The 26,573-nt window shown below is 37.5% G+C and overlaps 1 protein-coding gene across 2 annotated transcripts in view; it reads right to left on the reverse strand.

The window, feature by feature from the left end:
• The window catches only part of LOC127628961 (diacylglycerol kinase alpha-like), a 55,030-nt gene that overhangs the window by 25,742 nt on the left and 2,715 nt on the right, over positions 1–26,573 (reverse strand). The window contains exons 2-6 of one of the 2 annotated variants that reach the window (XM_052105959.1): positions 8,332–8,430; positions 4,269–4,345; positions 2,326–2,455; positions 726–800; positions 22–71 (exon numbers count right to left, since the gene is read on the reverse strand). In XM_052105959.1, coding sequence (XP_051961919.1) covers positions 22–71; positions 726–800; positions 2,326–2,455; positions 4,269–4,345; positions 8,332–8,410 — 411 coding nt within the window. In that variant the 5' untranslated portion in view covers positions 8,411–8,430. The other variant, XM_052105958.1, reaches the window with a different exon arrangement.

Genomic DNA, 26,573 nt, shown 5'->3' on the forward strand with positions numbered 1-26,573 from the left:
AGATTGGCTATGACCACCCACCGAACTGTCCAGAACTCCGTTCCCATCTCTGTCATAAAGTCTAAAGGCAACTGCAAGTGAGAAACATGGGGACATGAGGATCAAATAGGGGAAATGCAGCAATGACAGGGCATTTTGTCACACTTTATGGTGTAAGTTGTCACAGTGGCACCTGCCACTAAACAGCCCATTATATACTGTAGGTAGGCTTTCCATCCAAATGTACACAGTGTAAGGTAGCACAGAAAAATATCAAGCTTTTGTTTTGGCTAACGAACATTGTAATTAAAACACATGTAACAACATGCCCCCAAACTTTCCAGACTTGAAATTCTTTTGAAAAATTCCCCATTTTTAGAACAAGGTTTAACTTCTGATTAAAAACTACCTTCATTATATACTGTAGGTGAGCCTTGCCTTGGTAGTATTGTTTCATTGTATTCACTTGTTTAGCCAACATCTATAGCAAATGATATTGGAATTAGTTTAGAGGGTAGAATTCACAAAACTGATTCTAACTTAACAGGGTTTTGATCTAGGTGTTTGAAACCAACATACAGAACCACTGCTAGAGAAAACACACCCTTGCGTAATTTGACTATTGACTCTAAACCTTATAGTTAATGAGATATAGCCCTCGTGACAACTTCCTAGTGTGACTACTAGTCAAGTTCTTCCATATTGCACAGTTTTCAAAACATTTTAGATATTTGAAAGAGATTTACATTCAAGCTTGTCCCTTGGCTGTCCATCTTCCAGAAGAGAGAAATAACAGGACACGTCCTTCAGGAACACTTCCCCTAACACAGAAAGCAAAGACAATGAAGCACGTTATGCAAAATAAATCAATTCAATTAAATACAAATAAAAAATGACCAAGTGACAATTTACAGTCATTAAATGCCTAATTAAAGGAATGTTCTGGGTCCAAAACAAGTTAAGCTCTATAGACAGCATCTATGACATGCTGCTGAATACCACAAAAAACTATTTTGGCTCGTCCAACACAGTGATGCACTTACAATGGAGGTCTGTTGGGCAGAGCATCACAAAGAAGTTCCGAAGCAGAATGTGAAGCTCATATTTTTGTTAAACAGTTACTATTAATCCTTAAATGTCATATTTGAGCTGTAATGTTATCTAAATGATCTTTTTAGTGATGGGTCCACTGTTCTAGGTAGATTAATTCCTTTTGGTTGAGTTTGCTTCATGTAAGCAATACTTTGCAGATACAGTATTTACTTCATATCCCTTTCTTCTCTCCTTGAGTGTATCCTGTAAAGGTTCCTGTGTTTAAGGCTTTACATAGTCATGACAGGAGTTGAAAGATTGAATATGTCTTTGCAGGGTTAGTTAGCAATTTTATTATGCTAGTCTCATTCTAACACATATACAGTTTAATGAAAGGAATGTTTTGGGTTCAGTACAAGTTAAGCTCAATCAATGGCATTTGTAGCATAAAAGTGATTACCACATAAAACAATTTCAACCTGTCCCTCGATTATTAAAAACCAGTTGTGGTTACAGTAAGGCACTTACAATGGAAGTGAATGGGACCAGTCCATTATCATTTGTTTACATGATTTTAATGTGATCAAATCTCTGTTTTACATGATTTTAGTATGATAAAATCGCTTAAAGGTTTTAACAGTGTTAGCTCACTATGGCAACAAAGTTGTAATATTAGATATAACTTTACACAGAAAAGATTAGTAAGCGATTTTATCTTGTGGCTATACTTTTAAAACTTTAAAACTGCTTTTTTATATAAACAAGGGTACATTTTAATTTGTTTTTGGTAATCAATATCATGCTGCTGATTGAACTTAACTTGCATTGGACCTCTGTCTTGTGGCTATATTTTCATTAATGCAAAATGCAGTTTTGATTGTTTCACAAACTGACAGTCAATTCAAATGTATTTTATGCGGTTATCAACAGTGTCACAAACTTTTACTAGTGTTGAACCCACTAGATGAGATAATTTCTCAGGCAAACTTTGGCTGAAATAAAATCAAATAATGATAAGGGGTTTAAATAGTTAAACGTGACTGGCAGAGATGTACTTATACTGTATGTAGGTCTCACTAATCCCCTCACAAATGTCCTTGTAAAGGGAACAACGGAAAGGAGGAGGCGAGAACCGTCTTGACAATATAAATAATAGTTTAATGAGCGCACACGCACGCGCGCGCCCACACGCACACAGATTGTGTTTGATTAGTCTGATAAGGGGCCGGGTGTGTAAAATCACGACCCGGCCCCGCCCTCCGCCCTGTCACAGTCCTCACTAAACTTAATGACAGTTTTAAACAGTTGACTCACTGTTCTCATCTGATTTAGCCGACTCTGAGTTCTGGAATGAGCTGAACAAGCGCTTGCACAGATCTGCAGGGAAGTCCTCCACTTCCAAATACGTCTTCAGGAAGAGACGGAACCCTCGCTCATCAATGCACTAATGTGGAGAACAAAAATTATGCAGTTTTGATCAATACAAAATGGGTGAGGAACATTAAAATCTTTAATGCAGTTTAACTTTAAAACACAGCACTTACACGAACACACTAATACACACGAATAATACTAGCACATGGCCAATAGTATGTTGACACCCCCTTCTAATAAATGGGTTTGCCTATTCTAGTAAATCAAATGAAGACAAATGTAGACCAAATATTTATATATATATATATATATATATATATATATATATATATATATATATATATATATATATATAGAATTACATTTTTGGGGGTTTTAAAAATATAATTGGGCTTTTTAATAACTTCTATTTTGATAATCAGAAGGTACACATTATGGAAACTAATATAGACTTAAAAATATCTGGAACCTTCTCAAGGGAATGTAAGGGAGATCCAATTACATTTTGCACTACAAACCTAATCCTAGTTCTACTAACAGTGTGTGCTGTTCCTGTCCTACTTCTTAATGGAGTTAAAAGAGAACAAAAGGAAAGAGTATTCAAACTTCAAACGCCAGAGGATACAGGCATTCATTTTGGAGTTTAAAAGGAAAATCATGCTATACGGTGCATTCTGTCATATTAGATTTCCACTAAATAATTCTTTGCTTATTTTGTTTTTGTTGCAACACTTGCAACACAAGTGAAATATAAAGTTCAGAATAAGACAATGGAAAATTAACCAAAACAAAACTCCATAGAAAAAGATATTCAAATGATTTATAATGTTTTAGAGCCATGTCAGCACACAGTCAGCTCAAAAAACATCCACCTATCAGGTACTATAAAAAGACCTTTGCAACATGAGAATATCTGAAAAGAAAATCTTCAGGAGCAACATTCCCATGATTTTGAAATACTATTTGCAGTGTAGTGTGTGCATAAAGTCATTTTGTATGCTCGGTGTGACCGTGACATTACAAATTCAATTATATTCAAAATTCTTTGAGCTTTGTTTGTGTTTCGGACAGGAATAATCCCTCAAATCATGCGGCTTGTTGAGAAGTAATTTATTTTTCTATTTATGAAAAGTCATAAATCTATTTGCGATTAAACTATATGATACAATTATATAAATGTGACACAATCCTTTAGACTTCTAATGAATGAGGGACCTGCACCATATCTGAGAACCATAATAACCAAATAAGAAAAAATCAAGTTTTGATTTTAGCCAGTAAGTGACCTAGCAACCATCCAGAACACCCTAAAAACACCCTTGCAAACACTCACACTGTAAAAACCAAAATGATGTTGTTTCAACTAAAAAAAAGTAAGTGTTCGCGCTGCCATCATAAGTTGTTTAAACAGAACATTATATAAATAAATATAACTTGAGCTTAATATCTGTCCATTGATGGTGATAATCATCAAACACACGAGTAAAAAATAAGCTTTGAATTATTGCTACATGACAATTTAAATGACAAACACAGTAACCAACAGCACAACTAAATTATGATAACTCAAAGGCAAAACCATATTTTAAAGTAAAGTACTCTAGCAAATGTATATGCAATAATCTAAAACCACTCAGAACACCTTAAAAACAGCATAGCAATGCATATTAAACTCATTGTTCCTAAACCAGTATTGAGGTAAACACAGCTCCCATCTACCAAGCAGGTACACGTTTCTTGAACAGTCCATCAGATGAGCTCTGATATGCTAAACCAGACGAAAAGTGATTCACATTACAGAGATGGATGGATCTGTTCATGGGTAATTGGACTAAAGCAGAGTGCTGGCAGAAAGGTTTGCTCCTGGCAGCCTGTTCACTCACCTCTCCATGTCTGTATTTGGCTAACTTGCCATCTGCATTAAATTCCTTTAACACATCTTTTACTTTCAGACTGCAATCTGCAAAGCAAGCGAGAGAGAGAGAGAGAGAGAGAGAGAGAGAGAGAGAGAGAGAGAGAGAGAGAGAGAGAGAGAGAGAGAGAGAGAGACCAGGAAAGAGAACAAAATTAAATTTTGTCAAAAGAACTAGTGACATCACACCTTATAATGAACTATATCTTGACCAACTTTGTCTGCATGGAAAAAAACATTGAAGAAACTCAGTACATACATAGAAAAATACTTAAAACACTTGAATCTATTTCAATAACGCATGGACCCTGTAATGTGTTTGATTATTCAAAATGACTGCATTAGTTAATACTGATAATACTACATTACAATGGAAAAGTACAAAAATAACTTTCCCATGCAAACATTAATCCAACTATACTGAGTTCAAATTTGGTTTACACTGATTGAGCCAGTGTTGAGCTGGTGGGGATGATCCAACAAACAGAGAAATGTTTTGATAGCACCACAGTCTTTAGTGACCAAATTAAGCATTAAGTTGGGACAGGAGAAAGTATTTTAGCATTGAAAAACAAATTACTCAGCAGCTTTGAGAGTACCTGTACATGTAAACTTAAACTATCTTAAACCAACCACAAGCATCTTAACCAAAAATTACAATTCTCTCATTATTTATTCACCCTCATGATATCCCAGGTGTGTAGGACTTTCTTTCTTCACCAGAACGTTTTGAAGAAAAATAGAAAAATAGCTCAATAGGTCCTTAAAATGCAAGTGAATGGAGATTTATCTTTTGACTCTAGTGGTTAAATTAATGTCTTCTAAAGCAATATGATCACTTTTTTAAGTATCAATATTTAAGTACTTTTTAACTATAATCCAACGCGAGGGTGTCAAAACTGTAAGATTATATTTGCAGAAGAATTCCAGCAACATGATTTGAATCTATGAAAAAAACTAAATGTGTCAACATCGTAAATAACAGGCCTTCACAAGAACCCCCACACAGTTACACCAGGCTGTTCTGTGTAAGGTTACAAGGTCCATCAGATTTGCACAACTCTAAGACATTTCATCTTAATCTAGCCTTGCTAGATAATGCTGAAAATCACTTTGAACTGTGGTAACAGTTGTACCTGATAAATTAATGATTATAGACTGATGGAACTCTTTAAAATATGTGTAGCGATGTGCAATCACCTATAATTGCTAAATATAATCTCTAATTTTGTATGATTCATCTCATTCTACTAAGAATGGTAACTATAAGGCTTAACTTGATAAAATGCAATGATGTGTAAAACCAATATGATTTTGTAGCCAGAGATTTTCATGTTTTGTTACCTACACGTATAACATCCATAACAATTTTTATGTTTAGTTTGTAAGCATTCGCTGGTATATGAAGAGAAAGGTGATGAAAACGAATATCATGTCTCTTGTACCATTCTCAAGATATAAAGCTCATGATTAAATATGCACTCATATTGAGCGGGACATTTTTAAGAATCTGAAACAAAGGACCATGACTTAACTGTCGGAAAAGACCCAGTTAACCATGTGACTCTGAAAAGTCACTTCTGATTGGCACAGGACACCTTTGGGGGATGCAGCCAATTTCAGTTCAAATAGTTCCAAACAGGAAGAACACGCTCTCTTCACTCTTCTCTGGTCTCTTCTCTTCTGCTTCATTTTCTGCTCCGCTGACTGCTCAGACTTTGCACTGACTCTTCCCCATGTGAGATCCAAGGGAGCTCGGGACTCGACGTCCCGAGAAGGAGTGAGAAGGCCTCGCTCCACAGCTAATCTAATTAATACAGACAATGAAATTCGACGGAACGAACTTTCGACCAAGAACCAAGCCACACAAAGAACGCAAGAAAACACCACAAAGACAAGCAAGTACATCTCCAATATTGTGCTCAAAGTGCTGGTGTATTAATTTAATAATTTGGGTAATCCGATCGCAAATCGATGCAGACTCAAAGAAGGATAAATGGTTCTTAAGGTATTGTCAACAGACTCCATAAAGTTCATTTTCACTGTACTGATCACTCTTTTCACCAACCTGTTTTATCTATATATGTGTTAGATTAGATTTATGTTTAGAATAGTAATAAAGTTTGTCTGTGTTCAAAGACGACTGTGGTATATTCTGATAAATAATCTCATCCCTGTTTCTGAATGATTTTGCTTCAAAGCTGTACCTAAATACATGTGATATTATTTTCAATAAGCCATGAGAATAATATCACTCCAATAAGTTAATTAATCATATTTCACTTATTAAAGCTAATTCCTTACAGTAGAAATTGTGAGCTGATACAACTAGAGGTTGTATTACGATTTCAATGGTGGAGAATCGATTAAAGACAAATAATCTAGTTATTTATCTAATTTATAATGGTTGTCGAACTCGACTAATTACATTATACATTTCCTTACCTAATAAGGACAGTTTAATTTAGTTCATAGCTAGCATATTTCAAGACTCTAAATTCCCTTCTAAATTTAGCATACCAAATATCCTTACATGTTGGTAGAATGTGTGGAAATTACCCTATATAACTGATCTCGTCCACATCTCTAAATTATTTATGTAATACCTTACGAAGCGGTCTCTCATGTGATGTACTCGCATTGCCATGATACCGAAGTAATCTCACGTTCTCCACTCCATTGAGACATTAAGGATAAGCACACAAACACACCACTGAGTAAAGAAACAGATATATACAGATCTAAACCAAAACCAACCAAGCTACTTGACTACTGTACAGTGTTCCTCCGTCTCACTTGTAAACAACGCTGCTCTTCCGGCTGTGACACTCGTGCATCAGTTCTCGCATTTTTCTAATGCCGATGCGATTACGTCACATGTGCGTACCGCTGCAGAACGGAAACATGATTTAGAGTTAAAAAAGTACTTAAATGTTAATATTAGAGTCGTATTGATGATGTTTATGCTGACTGTCTGTGATTTTTGGAGCTTCAAATGAGAAATCTCCATTCACTTGAATTTTTAAGGACCTACTGATCCAAGATATTTTTCTATTTTTCTTCAAATGTGTTCTGGTAAATAAAGAAAATCATACACACCTGAGATATCATGAGGGTAAATAAAAGATGAGACAATTTAATGCTTTAATCTGCAACATGTTCATATGGGAAGTCGGCATGTTGTTTCCAAGAGTTCCGGTACCCTAGGATCAGCTACATTATGCCACTCACTGACAAGCGGAATCTCCTATCAGAAGTTTTTGCATCGGCTCCAGCATGTTTTCCTTCCCAGGAAGTGCATTGCATCAGCAACATGGGAGACCCGAGTTCGCATAATTAGCGACAAATGTGGTTGTATTCTTCCCTGTAACATAACTTTTTTACTCCATTGAAGGTTAGGTTTAGATTTGGAGTTTGGGTTGGGGGGTACAGTTTATAAAATATGCATTTCTCTTCAATGTATTACAGCCTGTACAGCTGAAAACAAATCACTTAACGACTCGCTTTTGGCGCTCCTCTGTGGACATTTCACCTGGAAAATGGAGCTCACACATGCCCATACGCCCAACAACTTTTACTGCTTTGGCCACTGGGGCAGTGTTTCGAATTTTGACCGATTTTAGCTGAGTAAAAGTCAACCTACTGTTTCCAATTTCACTGTGAGAATAGTCTGTAATCTAGCCTAAGATGGCCTCCCAGATGGTCTTAGATGGTCTAAACTTGTTTAAGCTATACTACTCACCAGGCCTAGCTGGTCTCCCAACCTAACCCAGCTGAAAAGTGGCATAAACCCGTTAAAAACAGCCAAAAGACCAGCCTAACAAGGCCTGATGACTAACCTGATGTTTTCCAGTAGGGTTGTAAGTAAATTTGGCCCATAAACTTCTTAGATGAACATTGTTTTTTGGGGCATGTTTTTTGACCCTGAGAATAAAGTGTCATTTCACACTTAAGGATTGAGAGTGAGTCATAGTTCATAATGAGGCAGAGCATTTAGTGTGAGTAGGAGGGATGTGTGGGCACCACAATCTCACAGTCAATGTACTGCTGAAGCTGGATGAAGTCGACTGGCCTCAGCTTTCTGTCATCTGTCCCGACTGGGTCTGTCATCATGCCAGAGCCTTTCAATAAACCTGAGTGAAAGAAAGAGATAGAAACGTGAGTGTGTGTGTGTGTGTGAGAGAGAGAGAGAGAGAGGAAAACAGATGAACATATGAAAGTCAAAACTATCTTAATGTGACAGGGCGGAGGGTCCCTTATCAGGCTAATCAAGCCCCGAGAGGGATAAAGGGACCGGGTGTGTAAAATCATGGCCCGGCCCCGCCCTCGCCCTCCGCCCTGTCACACTTTCATACATTTAAGTTTGCATGCACGTGAAGCAAGTAGAAAACTCAAATGCATCAATTAAGTCAACGAAGCAGCCGAGGCCGTCTTCTGGGGGACGGAGGAGCAGAGGAATGGCCGCCCTCCGCGAGGGGAGAAGGGGGTCCTAGCCAACCGCCTGGAGCATTCAGGGCCGCTGCCAGGGGCGGAGGAGACCCCTACAAGCCGCTGAAATGTGGCGGGGTCTGAGACCGCCGACCGGGAGTGGGGAGGTGCTCACTGCCGCTGCCAGGGGAGGAGGAGACCCCTTCTGTTCCCCGAGAATACTGCAGGGCATTCTGTCCCCCAGGGTCTGAAGGACTGCCTCTGATCCGCCCGGGGATGCGAGGTAGTCGTCCATTAGAGGGTGGGGGAGTGGCCGAGGACCAAGCTACGGCATATCGGAGAACCGGCGAGTAAGTGTTTTTTTTTTCTCTCACTCGCACTGCCTTGGCCTTTTCCCTCTCTTATAAATTTTACTGTTTTATTTTTTTTGTTGGTCGGTACTGCACTGTTATAGGGTGTACCCCCCTATTTTTCATTATTGTTTCCCTCCCCGTCCCCTCCTAGATTCAGGAAGGCGGGAATGACCTGCCGGCAGACGGGGTGTAAGGCACGACCTCACCCAGGGAAAGGGGGGGGGGGGGGTGTACGTCATGGCGGGGGCTCCCAGGCCTGAGAGAACGAGGGAGGAATGTGACAGGGTGGTGGGCGGGTCTGCGTCGTGATTTTACACACCCAATGTCTTATCAGGCTTATCAAGCCTCCGAGAGGGACTGGGTGTGTAAAATCACGACCTGGCCCCGCCCTCCGCCCTGTCACACTTTCGTACATTTAAGTTTGCATGCACATGAAGCAAGTAGAAAACTCAAATGCATCAAGTAAGTCACTCTGCCAAGTTGTCTGGCAATCAGATTGAACAGGAGAGGATTTTTGTGGCCAATCACTGTGGCCGTAATGGGATCAGATATGGTCCTTTGATACATTATAGAACTACCATGGGACAATGTCCGACTGAACATGGAAGCGCCATGGTGCTTTTTTTTTTTTAAGTGTTAATATGGTCTATTTGGGAAAATTATATTTAAGCATGACATTTTAAGACAATTAATTAAATACTTTTTATTATTAAAAAAAACTGTATCTAATAAGTACATGAGCTAATACATTTTAATAACATATAAAAATATAACATCCAATATTTGAAAACTTCAACTATTTAAAAAAAGATATTAATAATGACAGAAAAAGTAGGCTATTTTACATTATGCAAATGCATCTCTAGCATTCTCATAACATAACGACTGGCACATGCTAAAATGCTTTGACAACAATATGCCAGTAAATGTAGAGCTATGTTGAACGGCATTTTGTAAAAAGTAAATTACAGTTAAAATTTCAGCTCTTGACCTTCTGATTTCAACAATAATGTTCTTTCAGGCTGCACAAAGACTATAAATGTGTCCAAATAATTTCCCATTCTAATCTTACAATAAAGTGCCACACATCAGATACATTACATTTGCTATTTCTTTGACTAACTATATAAGAGATGAACAGCTATAACTCAATTGATTTCAGAAAAGATAATGCTGCTAGAAAAAAAAAACTTTCATTTATATATCTTGATTTTACTCAAGCGTAAATAGACACAAACATGTCATGTACCATATATTCAAATCTATTATAGTATAGTATAGTACTGTATTGTATTGCATTACATTATATTATATTAAATAATAATATAAACTTTGTTTTAGACAGTATATTACTTTTTAAGTATGTGTGAAACCCAGGCTATGTAAAAAGCCAGGCTATGTTTTGTCAATCATCTATTTGCATATTTATGTCACTGTGACATGCTTGAGAGACCAAGACGGTTTAAACAGAAAGGGTTATGAAAGGCATTTAACCCAAATTTGAGGCTAACAAATTAAAGACCTTATTATCTCATTTTAATTTCATCATCTATTTTTTTGTGCATATGTGACCAGTGGAAAGCTGACAAATATAAACATAACCCCATATTAATCTTTAGTAATAAACTCTATATATCAACAGGCTTATATTATTATTTTATTTGTTGGAAAGTAATGCAGCGTACAATTTAGAAACTATGCACAGGGCTGACTTCATGCATTGGTTAAAAAACCTGAGGCTAAATGAGACTCACGCCATCTCCCTCAGAACAACATGTTTCTGGGTCTATCATCTGTGATGGAAAATAGATCAGCCTTCTCATTATGGAAAAAAGGCAGTCCGGGGAGTTTAGCATGCTAAAGTTTTTCTTCCTGAACACATTCATTAAAATTCATGTCTTAAAACTTTGTTACAGAAGCCAAACAGTTTTGATGGAGAATAAATGGGTGACCTATTTAAAGCACATCTTCAGTCTAGTGGGCCATATTTTTGAAACTATTAATAGTAGTAGAATTAGTAGTAATAGTTTTTATAAGAATACTGTATTTTTGTTTGTTTCTGTGAACACAGACTGAAAGCTGGAAATTTAAACTGAACAAACAAACATGCAAAGCTTAAGACGTAAAAGTGAGAGGACAACCATAGTGTCACCTCTTACACAAGTTTGTTAGCATGAAAACAACACAACGTCTCTTTGACAGAAGGATACAGTCAAGGAAAGCATTTTAAGTTGAATCCATTAGTAAGGATGTTTATTTTGGTCCTATAATTAAAGGGCTTACTAATGTGTTGTTTACGGTCTCAGAGACAGCAATATGACAAAAAAGGCAGAGAAAGTAAGGCTCGTACACCCACTCACACATGTGATGTGAACTAACAAAGGGTCAATCCGTTCTCAGTTAATTCCTTTAAAAGGTTAGTGTCGTTGCCTAGGAACTTTGCTTGTGTAACCAATTCCATGTCTATGTGGGTGTGTATGTGCGTATGTGTGTGTGTGTGTGTGTGTGTGTGTGTGATGGTTAGGCAGAAACTTGGGAAAACAGAACCAAGACATTTCTGTCACCAGCAAGGGAACAAGCATGTGCATGACAGACTACTTTGCATGCTATAGTCTTATTAATAATATTTTTGAAAGATAAAGGAAACAAATTTTCTGAGATTCTAAAGAAGTCATCCCAGTAGTACTGTTAAATAATTATAATAAAAAAATATTCTTCACTTTGTTTATAGAAATTAACTTCTAGTTTCTTTATAGATACAGTAGTGTTTCTCTAGTTAACATTCTGAAATTGCATCCTCTCCATCCAATCATGGCAATATATATGTGATAATAAAGTACTTTATGTAAAAAAAAAAAGGTCTGCTACATTTATTTGGATAAAACTTCCAATAATTATTTTTTTGTATTGAATAATTATTCATTTAATTTCAAATGAAAACCTTTTGCATTATAAGAATGAAACCTGTTTTGAAGACTATTATGATTCATTTGTTTGTTTGTTTTTTTGCATTGTGACATTATTTTAATGGCAATAAGTACATTTCTGCCTCAAATTCTTATTACTGTAATGCGGGAGGGAATCGCATTCTCATTACTGTAATCTAGTAAAGAAAATCATTCCCCTCTGTCTAATCATGAATATAATGCCAATGATAGTTATTTTTGTGCAGTGCAATCATGGTCTAAAATTTGTAAACTAAGTTAAGATCCAGTGTTTAAAAAAATAAAGATTTTTTTTATGAACTGTTAGATTCATGACTAATGTCTTTGAAGTCCATCCTGGATTAACTGCAGACGTTCACATAGGTGCATTCTTTGTTAGTTGGCTGATGAAGGCTTTTGTTGGCAATTAAATGATAGTCTATGTATTCCATTTCAAGAGTATAGTACATCAATGGACAAAGGTGATGCAGGCAGAGATCAATGAGGTGCATTGCAGTTCAACAGGTAGGTTGATGGGATCCATCCTAAATCCAAGGTTCATGCAGTGGCATATGAAGAATCCGATGTCTTACAGTTGGAGTTGGCATCAGTTCATACTCTGAAGTCCATCATAAAATACTGAAGTGATGCTTGGTTAGGACCTGGCTAGCATATGAATCCCGAGGTTAAGACATGGAAACAAACATAATAATATTAGCATAGATGCCATTCAATTTTATGCAGATTTATAGATTATGATACATGTTTCTGGTTCCGACAGACCTAACAAAAGCAACCTGATTGTGAGTTGATGGATAAATTCTAGTCAGCACTCTTGCAGCTGCTTTTTGAACCAATTGAAGTTTATTTATTGAATTTGCTGGACATCCTCCCAGTAATGCATTACAATAATCTAGTCTTGAGGTCATGAACACATGCATTCGTTTTTCGGCATCAGCAACAGAGAGGATGTGTCGTAATTTAGCAATATTTCTGAGGTGGAAGAATGCTGTTCTACAAACATTGGAAATGCGATTTTCAAAGGAAAGATGGGTATCAAATATAACACCAATGTTCTTCGCTGTAGAAGAAGACATAGCAGTACATCCATCGAGAGTCAAATTATATTTTGAAAAATGGCTTGTTTTTTAGAGATTTTTAGTCCAATAATTAGTACCTCTGTTTTGTCAGAAATGATTACAAGGACATTTCTTGCCATCCAATATTTGATTTTATTGATGCACTCTGCTGGGAATTGTCAGCATAACAGTGGAAACTTATTCCATGATTCCTGATAATATCTCCTAGGGAAAGCATGTATAAGGAGAAAAGCAGAGACCCTAAAACTGATCCCTGTGGCACTCCATATTTAAATTTTGTTTGATTTGACAATTCCTTATTTACACATACAAAGCGTCAGTGGTCTGATAAATAGGACCTAAACCATACTAAAGCAAGTCCACCAATGCAACATAATTCTCCAGCCTATTTAAGAGAATGTTGTGATCTATTGTGTCAAAAGCAGCGCTAAGATCTAAAAGCACTAGAAGAGAAATGCAGCCATGATACGATGATAAGAGCAAGTAATTTGTATCTCTGATAAGTGTAGTGTCTGTACTATAATGGAGCCTAAATCCTGACTGAAATTGTGCATATATACCATTTCTCTATAGAAATGAACATAGTTTGGAGGACACTACCTCTTCTAGTATTTCGACATAAGTGGTAGATTTGAAATCGGTCTGTAACTAGCCAATTCTCCAGGCTCAAGCTGTGGTTTCTTTGTAAGTGGTTGATAACTGCCATTTTAAAGTTTCCTGGGATATATCATAAAGATATAATAATATTAATAATATTAAGAAGAGGTTCTGAGATTACAGTGAATGCCTCTTTTAAGAGCTTAGTTGGTATTGGATCTAACATACATGTTGTGAATTTAGATTTTTCAATACTTTGTTTAGCTCTTCATGTATTATGACAGCAAAGGATTGAAGTATTATGACAGCAAAGGATTGCATGGGTCCAATTTTATTTCTGATTGTTTACATTTTATCAATAAATAAATTCATGAAGTTATTACTATTGTGCGGCAATGGAATATCTGGTTCGATGCTTTATTCCTTACCAATTTAGCCACAGTAATGAATAAACACCTAGGATTGTTGTGGTTATTTTCTATAATTTTGCAAAAATATGCTGACCTGGCAGCTTTTAGTGCCTGTCTGTAGCTACAGACACTATACTTCCTTGCACTGCAAAATACACCTCTAATTTTGTATTCTCCCACTTGCATTCCATTTTCCAAGCTGCTCTCTTGAGGGCATGAGTGTGACCATTGTACCATTGTGCGGGGCTTTTTTCTTTAATATTCTTTAATCGAAGGGGGTGACACAATCAAGTGTGCTAGAGAAGACTGTATTTATATTTTCTGATCTTACATCAAGTTCTTCTAGACCGGCCCGGGTGATCAAAATACACAATTACATACTTGCTACTGTAGCAAGGGTAAATTAATACAGAGATTTTTTTATTGACACATTAAGCAATATCAGTTCAAAAGACTTAAACTTACATCCTGTCCTCTGAGTAACACCAAACACATTACTGTAAATTGTAGCAACACCTCCTCCTCGACCCTTCAGACGAGGCTCATGTTTATAACAATAACCTGGGGGAGCAGATTCATTTAAACTAATATATTCATCCGGTTTAAGGCAGGCTTCAGTCAAACAGAGCACATCCAAACTATTTTAATTTACAATTAGTGTTTTGTTAGAAAGAGATCCAATGTTTAGTAGCCCTACCTTTTATATGATGTTTATTTTTCCAAGTTTGACCTTAATAAAAAAATGTCTAAATGATTTATTGAGGGGTTTGTCTTTGGTAGTTCGGGGTAACATACACAGTCTCTATATGATATCTAGGTGAAACAGTCTCTATGTGTTGTAGTTTCTGTGTGGCGTCTCAAGGAAGCTAGAAGACGTTTGGATTAACCAGTTTATCTGCTTCCTGACCTGGGCCCAATTAGTCAAATACTATCACTATTAAGACTATGAGCCAAATTACTAGAGAGGAGATCGGCAGCTTTCCTGGAGGGATGGAGTCAGTCTCTATTTAGCAGGTCAGGTCTACCCCAAAAACTCTTCCAATTGCTTATAAACCTTATGTTATTCTCCAGACACCACTCAGACATCCAGCCGTTCAGTGACACTAATCTACTATAAACCTCGTCACCACAATGAGCGGGGGGGGGGGGGCATATTGCAGTGTATGACATAGCTTTTGCAAGTTCACACACCTCTTTAACAATATATTTAGTGATCTACGACTGGCAAAGCCGGACATCGTTAATGCCGGCATGAATATTTTTTTTTGAAAATCTACGTTTAGAATTATCCAGCACTTGTAAATTTTATCTGATGTCATATGCTCGAGCCCCGGAAATGCATTTAACAATGGTGGCTGGAGTCTCTATTTCCTTACAATAGAATCACCAATAACAAGGGCTCTTTCAACATGATCCTCAGTGGGTGCATCACTGAGTGGGGAGAACCGATTGAAACCATAACAGGAATGGAAGAGTGGTGTTGCTTTGCCCTACTAGCTGATGAGATGCCACCCAAATGCCCTGCAATGGGGGCTCTACATCCGGAAACAAAGTGTGTGTGTGTGTTTTTCACTGTACTACCCACATCTGAAACAGTATCTACCGGATTATCTTTCTCACTGACCTCCACTAACGTTCAGATGTGTGTCTCTAGCTCATTAACCTTCTCCATCAGTCTGACAAATTCCTTATATTTATCACATGTGAATCCCTCACTGCTGACGGAAGAAGCTATAGTAAACATGTGACATGCAATGCAGGAAGAAATTGCATGAGCGGATGCCATGACTTACAGCAACTGTTTGTTGTTGTTATGGTTGTTCTTGAGCGGAGAGGGTTTGAGATCGACGTGATTTGATGTGGTTCCTGATCAGCAGATATTTGAGATTAATGTAATAATCCATTATTACAAGAGGTTAATGAGTTTAAATCAACTAAACCTATATCCATATGATTTAAATGAGCTTAATTGTCATTTGAATGTAATTAAATAATTGAAAGTAATGTAAAAATGCAAAAAAATTAATTAATAAATGTTGTAGAAAATATGTTTCATTTCGTTTTAAATAAATATGATTTATTTTAATAATAATATAATTTATTAATATAATTTTAATACAATCAGCTGTCCATCATGTCCGATGAAGACATCCTGTGAATCTGTTTCCTCCACAAATTTCTGTCTTTGGCGAGTGTTTGCCAGCTGTTGAGAGGAATCTGCTTTGCTTTTAGGTTTCGTTTGATAATGTCTTTGTAACGAGGTTTAGGTCTGCCTCTGCTGTAAAACCCTTCTTGAAGTTGTGAGTACAGGATTAGTTTGGGTAGTCAGTGGACATCTAGCCGGTTGACATTACCTGTCCATTGCAGATTTCGCTGGGCAATGAGTTCATACATGCTTGGTAAAGTTGCACGCTCAAGGATGGAGTTGTTTGGCATGTGTTGCCACCATTTGATGTTCATTATCTGCCAAAGCTGCCTCATCATAAAACATTTAGCTTGTGAGCAGCAGCCCTGTATACAGTCCTGGATTTGGCCCCATAGAGAAATGTTGGAAGCACAATGGCCCAATATACTGTACATTTTGTTCTCAGGGTGAGGTGTCTGTTCTGCCAGACCCTGTCCTTTAGTCTTCCAATGGCTGCTGAAGCTTTTGATTTACGGAATTCCAGCTCTGCGTCCATTTTGTTGTCACAGCTTACAGTGGAGCCGAGGTACCTAAATTGGTGCACCTGCACGAGGGCTTCTCCATCTATCTGAATTTGGCTGCTGCTTATAACTGCTAATGGCTGCAGGTCTTGATTTCTCTCGCTGTGTCTCTGTGTCGGTTTGTCTCTCTAATTGTTTGACTCGAGTAATCTGATTCTGGCCTTCCTGATCACTTATTTGCATGCATAGCTCTCTCTTTTATGGAGGGAGAAAAAATCACAGCTTTATCAAACACTGTGTTCAGGGAAACATAGTGCAAGGGGTTCCTGGTGGCTTGACTCCAAACATCCATGGCTTTTTAGACCACCCACACAAATCCTAACATTTCTGTTTTTGGCAGTAAATTGTTTTCATTTATTTAGAAACAGTTGCCAGTCAGCTATACAATACAGATTCCTTCACGCCAATGCTTTCCCATTTTTGTAGAAGGACTAGAAAGGGATTTCATCTGATATCACTATGCATATTATGCATCTTTGAACTGGTTTTGCACTTTTTCTTCTGTTCTGTCAGAGATTATAAAATGAAAATTAGCAACCCCCACAAGTGCATGTGAGTCATGTATTTCTTTATGCCATCCCAAACCAAGCAGGTTAAAAAGTCAATAGAATTACAGAAATGTCAGTAGCATTAAGGAAGTAGTGGGCGACTGTATTAGTTGTTAGTTTCAACTTGCTAGTGAGTTTGAGATTCCCCTGTATTGTGAATTGTGGCATGGCACTTCCTGTATTTGTAAATGAGAAGTTGACAATCATAGACACGATTTCTTCTTCTTCTTCTTATAATCATTACTTAAGGTTTCAAGTCAAGCTCAATCGACAGCATTTGTGGCATAATGTTGATTCCCACAAAAATGTATTTTGATTCATCTCTCCTTTTCTTTAAAAGAAGAAAAATCGAGGTTACAGTGAGGCACTTACAATGGAAGTGAATGGGGAAAATATTTGGAGGGTTTAAAGGCAGAAATGTGAAGCTTCTAATTTTATAAAAGCAATTACATAAATTCTTATGTTAAAACTGGTGTATTTATTGAGCTATAAAGTTGTTTAAATTGACATTTTAAAAGTAATTTTAGGATTTTCGATGTCATGTCAACAAAGTTGTAAAATATGCTATAACTTTACACAGAAATAGTTAAGTGATTTTATCACTCTAAAATCATGTTTACATGCATATTGTTTATGTCTTGTGACTAACATTCCATAATGTGACCTCATTCACTTCTATTGTAAGTGCCTCACTGTAACCAAGATTTTAGCTTTTTTTTAAGAAAGGGAGGGGCAAGTCAAAAATTGTATTGTCATTTGTTTCATTTAATATTTAGTCCTTTCAAATGGAAAACATTTATACATATAAATGATGTGATCCAAAGTGCATTTAAACAGCGGTGAAACAATTTCTTATGATGTGTTACATTCATATGAGCAGACAGAGAAGTACATTTGAAGTAAGTTTGGAGCAGAAGAAATAGAAATAAACCTTGTGTAAATTGTCATCTTTACGCTAAGCTAAAATGCTATTTATAGCCATTTTACATACACATGTTACCAGACATAATCATATTTTATTATCAAGAAAATTCACGTTGGATCATAATTTCTTTTTTTCTAGTAAGATCTTTGATATTAGGGCAAAAATCATATTCTTGATAATAATTTTTGTATTTTATTCCTGTAAAAATATCTAAAAATCCTTAAAACAAGATAAATTTGATTGATCTTGTTTTAGAAACAACACATTTTTTCTGAGAATGTATTTTTAACGTGTATTTTGTCTTACTGTACTGGCAGAGTTTTAAAAGTCAAAACAAGTGAACAAATCTACCAGTGCTGAATAAGTTATCCGAAGTATTTAGGATACGTAACTGACCTTGAGTAATCTAACAGAACATGTAACAAATTACATTTTACAGCATGTATTCTGTAATCTGTAGTGGAATACATTTCAAAAGTACCTTCCCAACCCTGGTTCCAAAGCAGTATTACGCTCTTTCTTCTATGGAATACAAAAGCATATTAGATAGAATGTGAAAGTCTCAGTCACCATTCAATTTCATTGCATCTTTTGCCTTTAGTTACAATGAAAGTGAATGGTGACTGAAGCTGTCTGCTAACATCCTGCCTAGCATCATCTTTTGTGTTCCACGGCAGAAAGAATGTCACATGCGTTTGGAACAGAATTAGGGTGAGTGAATGATGACAGATTTTTCATTATTAGGTGAACTATCTTTTTAAATGATTCTGCAAAGTATGAAACATATAAATATTCCATGTAGTCTCTCAATTAAAACTATATAAAACTGCATGTATAATAATTACACAAAGATCTATAAAACTGCACACACTGTAGTACACTGCTGTCACCGCTTGAAGTGTCATGTAAAATATGTAAGTAAATTGTAAAAAAGAAAACAAATTATTTAAATGACCCCTGTTGCATAAGGCTTAAAAGTTCAAGTTCACTGGTGCCTAAAAGGAGTCAATTTCTCTATCTCGCCCATTAAATTACATTATCAACCCACTTTAACAGAAATGCTGGACTTGGAACGCAATTTAGAGCACATAGAGGGTAGGGTTTGTGGTTCTCACAAGAGATAGAAATAGTGAGATTACAACACTGTTCTAGTCTGATGTTAGCTGTACACTTATTAGTTGACAATGCCTTTTAAATCTATATTTAAAGACAATATAAAGCTAAGTGGTGCTTTACAAACTGCGTCATGGAAACCTGATGTTTTGTATCAGCAATAGTTAATACAGTATACTCAAATGTTAGTTCATTCCTATTCTAGAGGAAGGTATATTGTTAAGAGGTTGCACTTTAAAAGCTCAGAGCACTTAACGGAGATCTGTTATGTTTCGTTGATATATCTACTTTGTCTAAGATGTTTCTCAGGAGGAATTCTCATAGAATCATGTTGCTACCTTAATTTTTGCAAAAGGATATTTACATGGCTTGTTGATGTATCACAGCAGTTTCCTGATGAAATGAACACTAGAGGTGCTACAACGACAACTTTTTTTCCCTTTCACACAAATCACAAGTAAAACTATCAGTTCTGTAAATAAGTTCATAAACACATACTTTTTGCCATGTTCTTCACACAATGCTATTTTATCTAAAAATATATACTATGGCGTATGACTTGGAAGGCGATTCATTTTAACATTTGCGTTACATAACCAAATACAGTACATTGACAAACTAGTTCAAGCACAATGAAATTGTGCATTGATAGATCAGCTGATAGAGCATTGCACTAATGATGCAAAGGACTGGAGGTCAAATCCTAAAAAACATGCAAGTCGACATGTGAGCTGAAAGTGTCATTGAAGCACCACAAAATGATTCTTCAGCAATTGTGCTTTTCATCTCACATTTGCTTGTTATGACACTATCAGTTAGGTTTAGGTTTAGGTTTAGGTTTAGGGGTTTGTTGATTTAAATCTTGATGGTGCATTCATCTTAAAAACCTCATCTGTTTGGGAAAAAATGTAACTCACTTTTAGCACCACACAGTGCACATTACACCTCGGAACTTTGACATTGGAACACAGACATTGTTTAGACCTCCTCAGAAACTCAAAGTAGACACATGCAAGACTTCTAGGGTCTTTTCACAGAAGAGAAATCTGAGAAGTGGAAGACTCAAGCACAATTTTCCATTTAATTTTTTTTCCAGGAGAATCAAGATCTCAATTATATATTTTCTGTGGCTTCTTTATCCAATTAAGCCAAACCAAATCAAATCAGTTCCGCTTTTGCAAGAAAACAGTGATTGCATCTGGTCATTAAGAAGGACGGACAATCCTGGTCTCAATGGAAAGAGTTCCCCAATCAGCTGTGGTGCGTCACAGCGTTGCTAAGGGTGACTGACAGGACCGTAATGAAACAGGGAGGGGGAAGGGAAGAATGAGGGGGAGGAAAGCCCGGTCAGCAGTCACGGGTCTTCCCCTGCCCTCCTCTGCTCCACCTACGCAAACACTGTTCAAACACATGCCTCAGACTGCTTTACATTCCACCTGATGATGTGAATCATTCATCTAAACAGATGCAGATTATTTTTGTCAATAATTTTCACCCTCTGGGGTGGTGAAACGTATTTGCACAAAGCTCATGAAGTTTATTCAGCTCCTACACATGTGCAGCGAACAAATGAAGACATACTCTGATTTGCAAAGGCAAAACACAGTAGCTACACTGAACCATTATGATAGGATTTTATATTTTGAAATATTCAATTCTAGTTTGTTAATTTAGTTTTGGATTTAGTGCCTCTGCATTCAGTGGAGTGGCCTATATTGCTGTGCAAAGGCAAAATACAGAAACATATTTGGTCAAAACTGAGCTATGATCGGAATCAGGTATCTTAGACAATGATGTGTCCTGTGACAGATGGGTTTGGCTCAACAATGCTCTGATTCTGAGTAAATGGAATGTGAAAATTACAGTAACGACAATAAACAAAATCCATATTAAAACCTTGCACATGCGAGCTACCACGCATACATATACAGTATATATATATATATATATATATATTACACACACACACACAGTGCATCCGGGAAGTTTTCACAGCGCTTCACTTTTTCCACATTTTGTTATGTTACAGCCTTATTCCAAAATGGATTAAATAAATTATTTTCCTCAAAATTCTACAAACAATACCCCATAATGACAAAGTGAAAGAAAGTATCCTCAGCCTTTGCTCAATACTTTGTTGAAGCACCTTTGTCACCAATAACAGCTTCAAGTCTTTTTGTGTATGATGCTACAAACTCGGCACATCTATTTTTGGGCAGTTTCTCCCATTCTTCTTTGCAGGACCTCTAAAGCACCATCAGGTTGGATGGGGAGCGTCAGTGCACAGCCATTTTCAGATCTCTCCAGAGATGTTCAATCGGGTTCAAGTCTAGGCTCTGACTGGGCCACTCAATGACATTCACAGAGTTGTCCCGTAGCCACTCCTTTGTTATCTTGGCTGTGTGCTTGGGGTCATTGTCCTGTTGGGAGATGAACCTTCGCACCAGTCTGAGGTCCAGAGTGCTCTGGAGCAGGTTTTCATCAACGATGTCTCTGTACATTGCCGCATTCATCTTTCCCTCAGTCCTGACTAGTCTCCCAGTTCCTGCCGCTGAAAAACATCCCCACAGCATGATGCTGCCACCACCATGCTTCACTGTAGGGATGGTATTGGCCAAGTGATGAAGCTTCCTCCAGACATGACACTTGCCATTCAGGCCAAAGAGTTCAATCTCTGTCAGAGAATTTTGTTTCTTGTGGTCTGAGAGTCCTTCAGGTGCCTTTTGGCAAACTCCAGGCAGGCTGTCATGTGTCTTTTTCTGAGGAGTGGCTTCCGTCTGGCCACTCTACCATACAGGCCTGATTGGTGGAGTGCTGCAGAGATGGTTGTTCTTCTGGAAGGTTCTCCTCTCTCCACAAAGAAACGCTGGAGCTCCGTCAGAGTGACCATCGGGTTCTTGGCCACCTCCCTGTCTAAGGCCCTTCTCTCCTGATCGCTCAGTTTGGCTGGGCGGCCAGCTCTAGGAGGAGTCCAGGTGGTTCCAAACTTCTTCCATTTACAGATGATGGAGGCCACTGTGCTCATTGGGACCTTCAATGCTGCAGAAATGTTTCTGTACCCTTCCCCAGATCTGTGCCTTGATACAATCCTGTCTCAGAGGTCTACAGACAATTCCTTGGACTTCATGGCTTGGTTTGTGCTCTGACATGCACTGATAACTGTGGGACCTTATATAGACAGGTGTGTACCTTTCCAAATCATGTCCAATCAACTGAATTTACCACAGGTGGACTCCAATCAAGTTGTAGAAACATCTCAAGGATGATCAGTGGAAACAGGAGGCACCTGAGCTCAATTTTGAGTGTCATGGCAAAGGCTGTGAAAACTAATGTACATGTGATTTTTTTTTTTAGTTTTTGATTTTTAATACATTTGAAAAGATTTCAAACAAACTTTTTTCACATTGTCAATATGGGTTATTGTTTGTATACTTGTGCATTTTTGTTTGGAAAATAATGAAGTTAATCAATTTTGGAATAAGGCTGTAACAACAAAAAGTGCTCTGAATACTTTCCGGATGCACTGTATGTATAATATATATATATATATATATATATATATATATATATATATATATATATATATATATATATATTAGTACAAATATTCTAGGTAGACTCTCCTGAGGTTGTTGTAGTTGCATGCATAATAATTATAAAAGATCTGGCAAAAGACTGTTTAAAATAATATGAGATGGAGTATAGCATGTCACTGCAGGACACCAGGTCAACTACCCCTATACGAGTCACACTTTGACTGAGAAAAGCAGCTGTGTTTGTCTCCCTATGTTCCTTTACTGTGAACTTCATGTTGCATTTCAATGGAAAAAGCAGCACTGACTATGTAAGCTGCAGCAGGGCAAATTTTTCGTTAAAACAGAGAGCCCTCAGCGGTGTACAGGAAACCCTTTCAAAGTCACAGGCTACCCACAGACTCGTCTGAGCTTGCAAAGCACCCTGCATGACGTCCTCCTGTTGCGCGGTCTGTGCAAAGACGCATGCTTGAGGAGACACATGCTAGAAGCGTACTTACACCCACACAGAGAGAGCACTACAGAGAGCAGACGTGCAGCAACTGTTGCGCTAGACTCCTTCCTACACAGAGCAATTCAAGAGGCATTGGCAAAGTGGTTCAATTTTCATTATTAATGCGTGCATAGAGAGGGCACGATAAATCATAGATTGATGACAGTTGAATTGACTCAATTGAATGTCTGAGTAATTAGAGGACAAGAGACATAATAATGTCAATTATGTTTTTACACTGGCAGTTTATTTCAAAACAAAGCACGGTTCGCATGAAAAGTAGGTAATGTGAAAGCAGTTTTGGGGACCGGGAAGCTACCTGTAGTAGGTGGTCTGAGTTTGGTTGCAGTGGATCTGTGGTGTGGTTCACATTAGTGAGAAAGAAACCTGTGGATCCAAAAGAAACCCTTGGGTCCGCAATTGTTCAAGAAGTGAAATGACTTGCACATGAGCGATTTTAAGTATGATGACATCATCAGTTGCACAAAAACAAACACACATGTGAATCATGAGTGTCAGAGAAACGTTTTGGAACACAGAAGAGGTGATGTGCCTTTTATATATGTGCGTGAGTGAGCATGCAAAAAAACACTGGGGTTCCTGAGAGTTCATGAGTAGTCTGAAACCAGACCAATGCTGCGGAGGGTGCCGGGAACAATCATGCTCAGATTTGGTCAACAGCAAATGTGCCCAGTGTGAAAGGCACCTCAGTGTGGGCAACTGCTTGTCCCTTCATCTGAGGGTGTAGGTCTTAATCATGATTTCACTGTTGGACCAGTAGGTGTGGTTGGGCCCCCCCCCCCTTTGCTTTAGTTCTATGGGTTACTAAATAGAAACATTTCTCAAGCCTGTGGTAATAGACAAGCTCTTTGGAATAGCAATCTATTATTCATTTACCCACTTTATAAAACGTAATAAGTATGTGCCACCCTCCATGGCAAAAGCAAGGAAATCTGCAGAGCAATGATTATATTGAACCACATTCCAATGACAAAGCTAGACTTGCCTTGGTCTCTGCTGCGTAAATGTGGTTAGAGGTTTAGGAAAGACAGTTCATTCTTCAGAACTGTTTGCACTGCTTGGATCACAGGTTATAAAAACTGGAGATTCCATGGAAGAAAAAAAACCCTGTGATTTTCTAGCCAAGCACAAAAGGGTACAGATTCCTCAGAGTCTGACTTACAATCATGAAGTATGTTATGCCAAGAACTCCTGACAGATTAAATTAATTCCTTTAAGACTATCTACAAGGTTTTCTAAATAGGATAGAGATACAAAACCGCACAGAAAACATGTTACACTGTACACCCTCTCTTTGGAAATAAAATAAATGTTGTTTTGGTCATGCCAGCAACACCAAGAGTGGAAGAACAAGAATGACAGACCTTGTTTGCTCAAATTTCTGCTAGCACTTTTACATGTACTGTTGATCTGTCATGATTCACTGACGCTTTGCTGCTTGTTCAAACTAAACCTGGAAAAAAAATGACAAAGTGCTTCTAGTCTGTGATAAATAGGATGCATTTCTTGATGGTGTTGAAATGAGATCAATTTAACAGTGACTTAACTGGTCCACAGTTACTGGAAACCATTAAATACAAGAAGGCTCAAAAGAGGAAAATGTTACATTTGTATTATTCTGGTAGCAAACAATGCAACATTGTAGATATTCATCAGCCAAGTGGAGAGATAAAATACACAAATACAGTAAAATACAAAATGCATGGAAAAAATCCAGAGAATGCAACAGTAATTTAACAGTTCATATACATTGATCAGCCAAAACATTAAAACCACCTGTCTATGGGCTTCATTACATTTATCTATGACTGGGAAGGTTCATGTTATTAAAATTAGTTGTATTCCAAAATTCAATTACCTGTTACAATCTCTCCCTATAGATGTCCCCCTCTCTTATTTCAAGCAATTTGACAGCATAGCAAAGTCCTTCATTTGGAATGGTAAACGTCCCAGATTACATTTCAGTAAGCTCCATAGGCTGGTTGACAAAGATGGGCTAGGCCTACCCAAGATTTTGTTTTATTATTATGCATTCAGTCTCAGATATTTGGCTCATTGGTCACTCCAGCCTGAGAGAGGCCCCCTGGTTTTGTATTGAACAGGATGTTATTGCCCCTATTTCAATATTGCAGAGCCTTTCTATCAAACTACCTGGAGAAGTGAAGTTACACTCCGTTATCTCGCAATTGCACATGGTATGGACAAAAGTGTCCAGAGTGTTTAATTCAGACATATATTTAAATGTTGCCTCAAGCATATGGCTGATCTCAAAATGATGTATTGTATTAATAAGTCCCCTTTCTGCTGGGCAGAGTAGATTGTGATGGAGGATAATACGCTAAGTGAGCAATATGAGAGTGGAGTGTTGAGATCCTTTGAAAATATGGTTAAACATTTTGGGATTCCCAGATCTCAGTTTTTTAGGTATTTACAGCGGCACCGCCTGCTCTGTTCTATTTTTGGGAGTAGCATACACCCCCCTAAAGCGGCAGATACTACTCTTGATTACTGCTTCAGGAAAAGGTCACGAGGCATCAGTGTATTACTCCCTGCTAATTCAGAGTCTGGGGGATGGAGCTTTAAGTTCTATCAAGAGACTGGAATGTTCGGGGGAAGGGTTTCGTTTTATATAATTTGATTCCGCATTTTCTATTATGTTTATTTCAATTGTTGAATGGAATAAAAATCATATTCTTCTCACCACAATTGTACAGAGGGGTTATCTGAGTTACCGTAGACTTTGTCAGTTTGAACCAGTCTGGCCATTCTCTGTTGACCTCTCTCATCAACAAGGCATTTCCATACACAGAACTGCCACTCACTGGATGTTTTTATTGTTTTTGGCACCCTTTGGAGTAAATTCTAGATACTGTTGTGCGAGAAAATCCAGGAAATCAGCAGTTACAGAAATACTCAAACCAGCCCATCTGGCACAACCATAACCCAATTCTCAATTCTGCAAAAGAACATTTATATGTATTTAAATTGTGAAGTATATACATCAAAGTCGTTCTCTCTTTATACTACTAGGCAACATGGTCGTTAAAACTCATTGTACACCAGCATATTTTGTACAATAATAAATGACTGTGTTATAATAACTTTCACTGAAAACAATGGGAATA

This window comes from Xyrauchen texanus, chromosome 35 (genome assembly GCF_025860055.1).
Source record: "Xyrauchen texanus isolate HMW12.3.18 chromosome 35, RBS_HiC_50CHRs, whole genome shotgun sequence".
Taxonomy (NCBI): Eukaryota; Metazoa; Chordata; class Actinopteri; order Cypriniformes; family Catostomidae; genus Xyrauchen; species Xyrauchen texanus.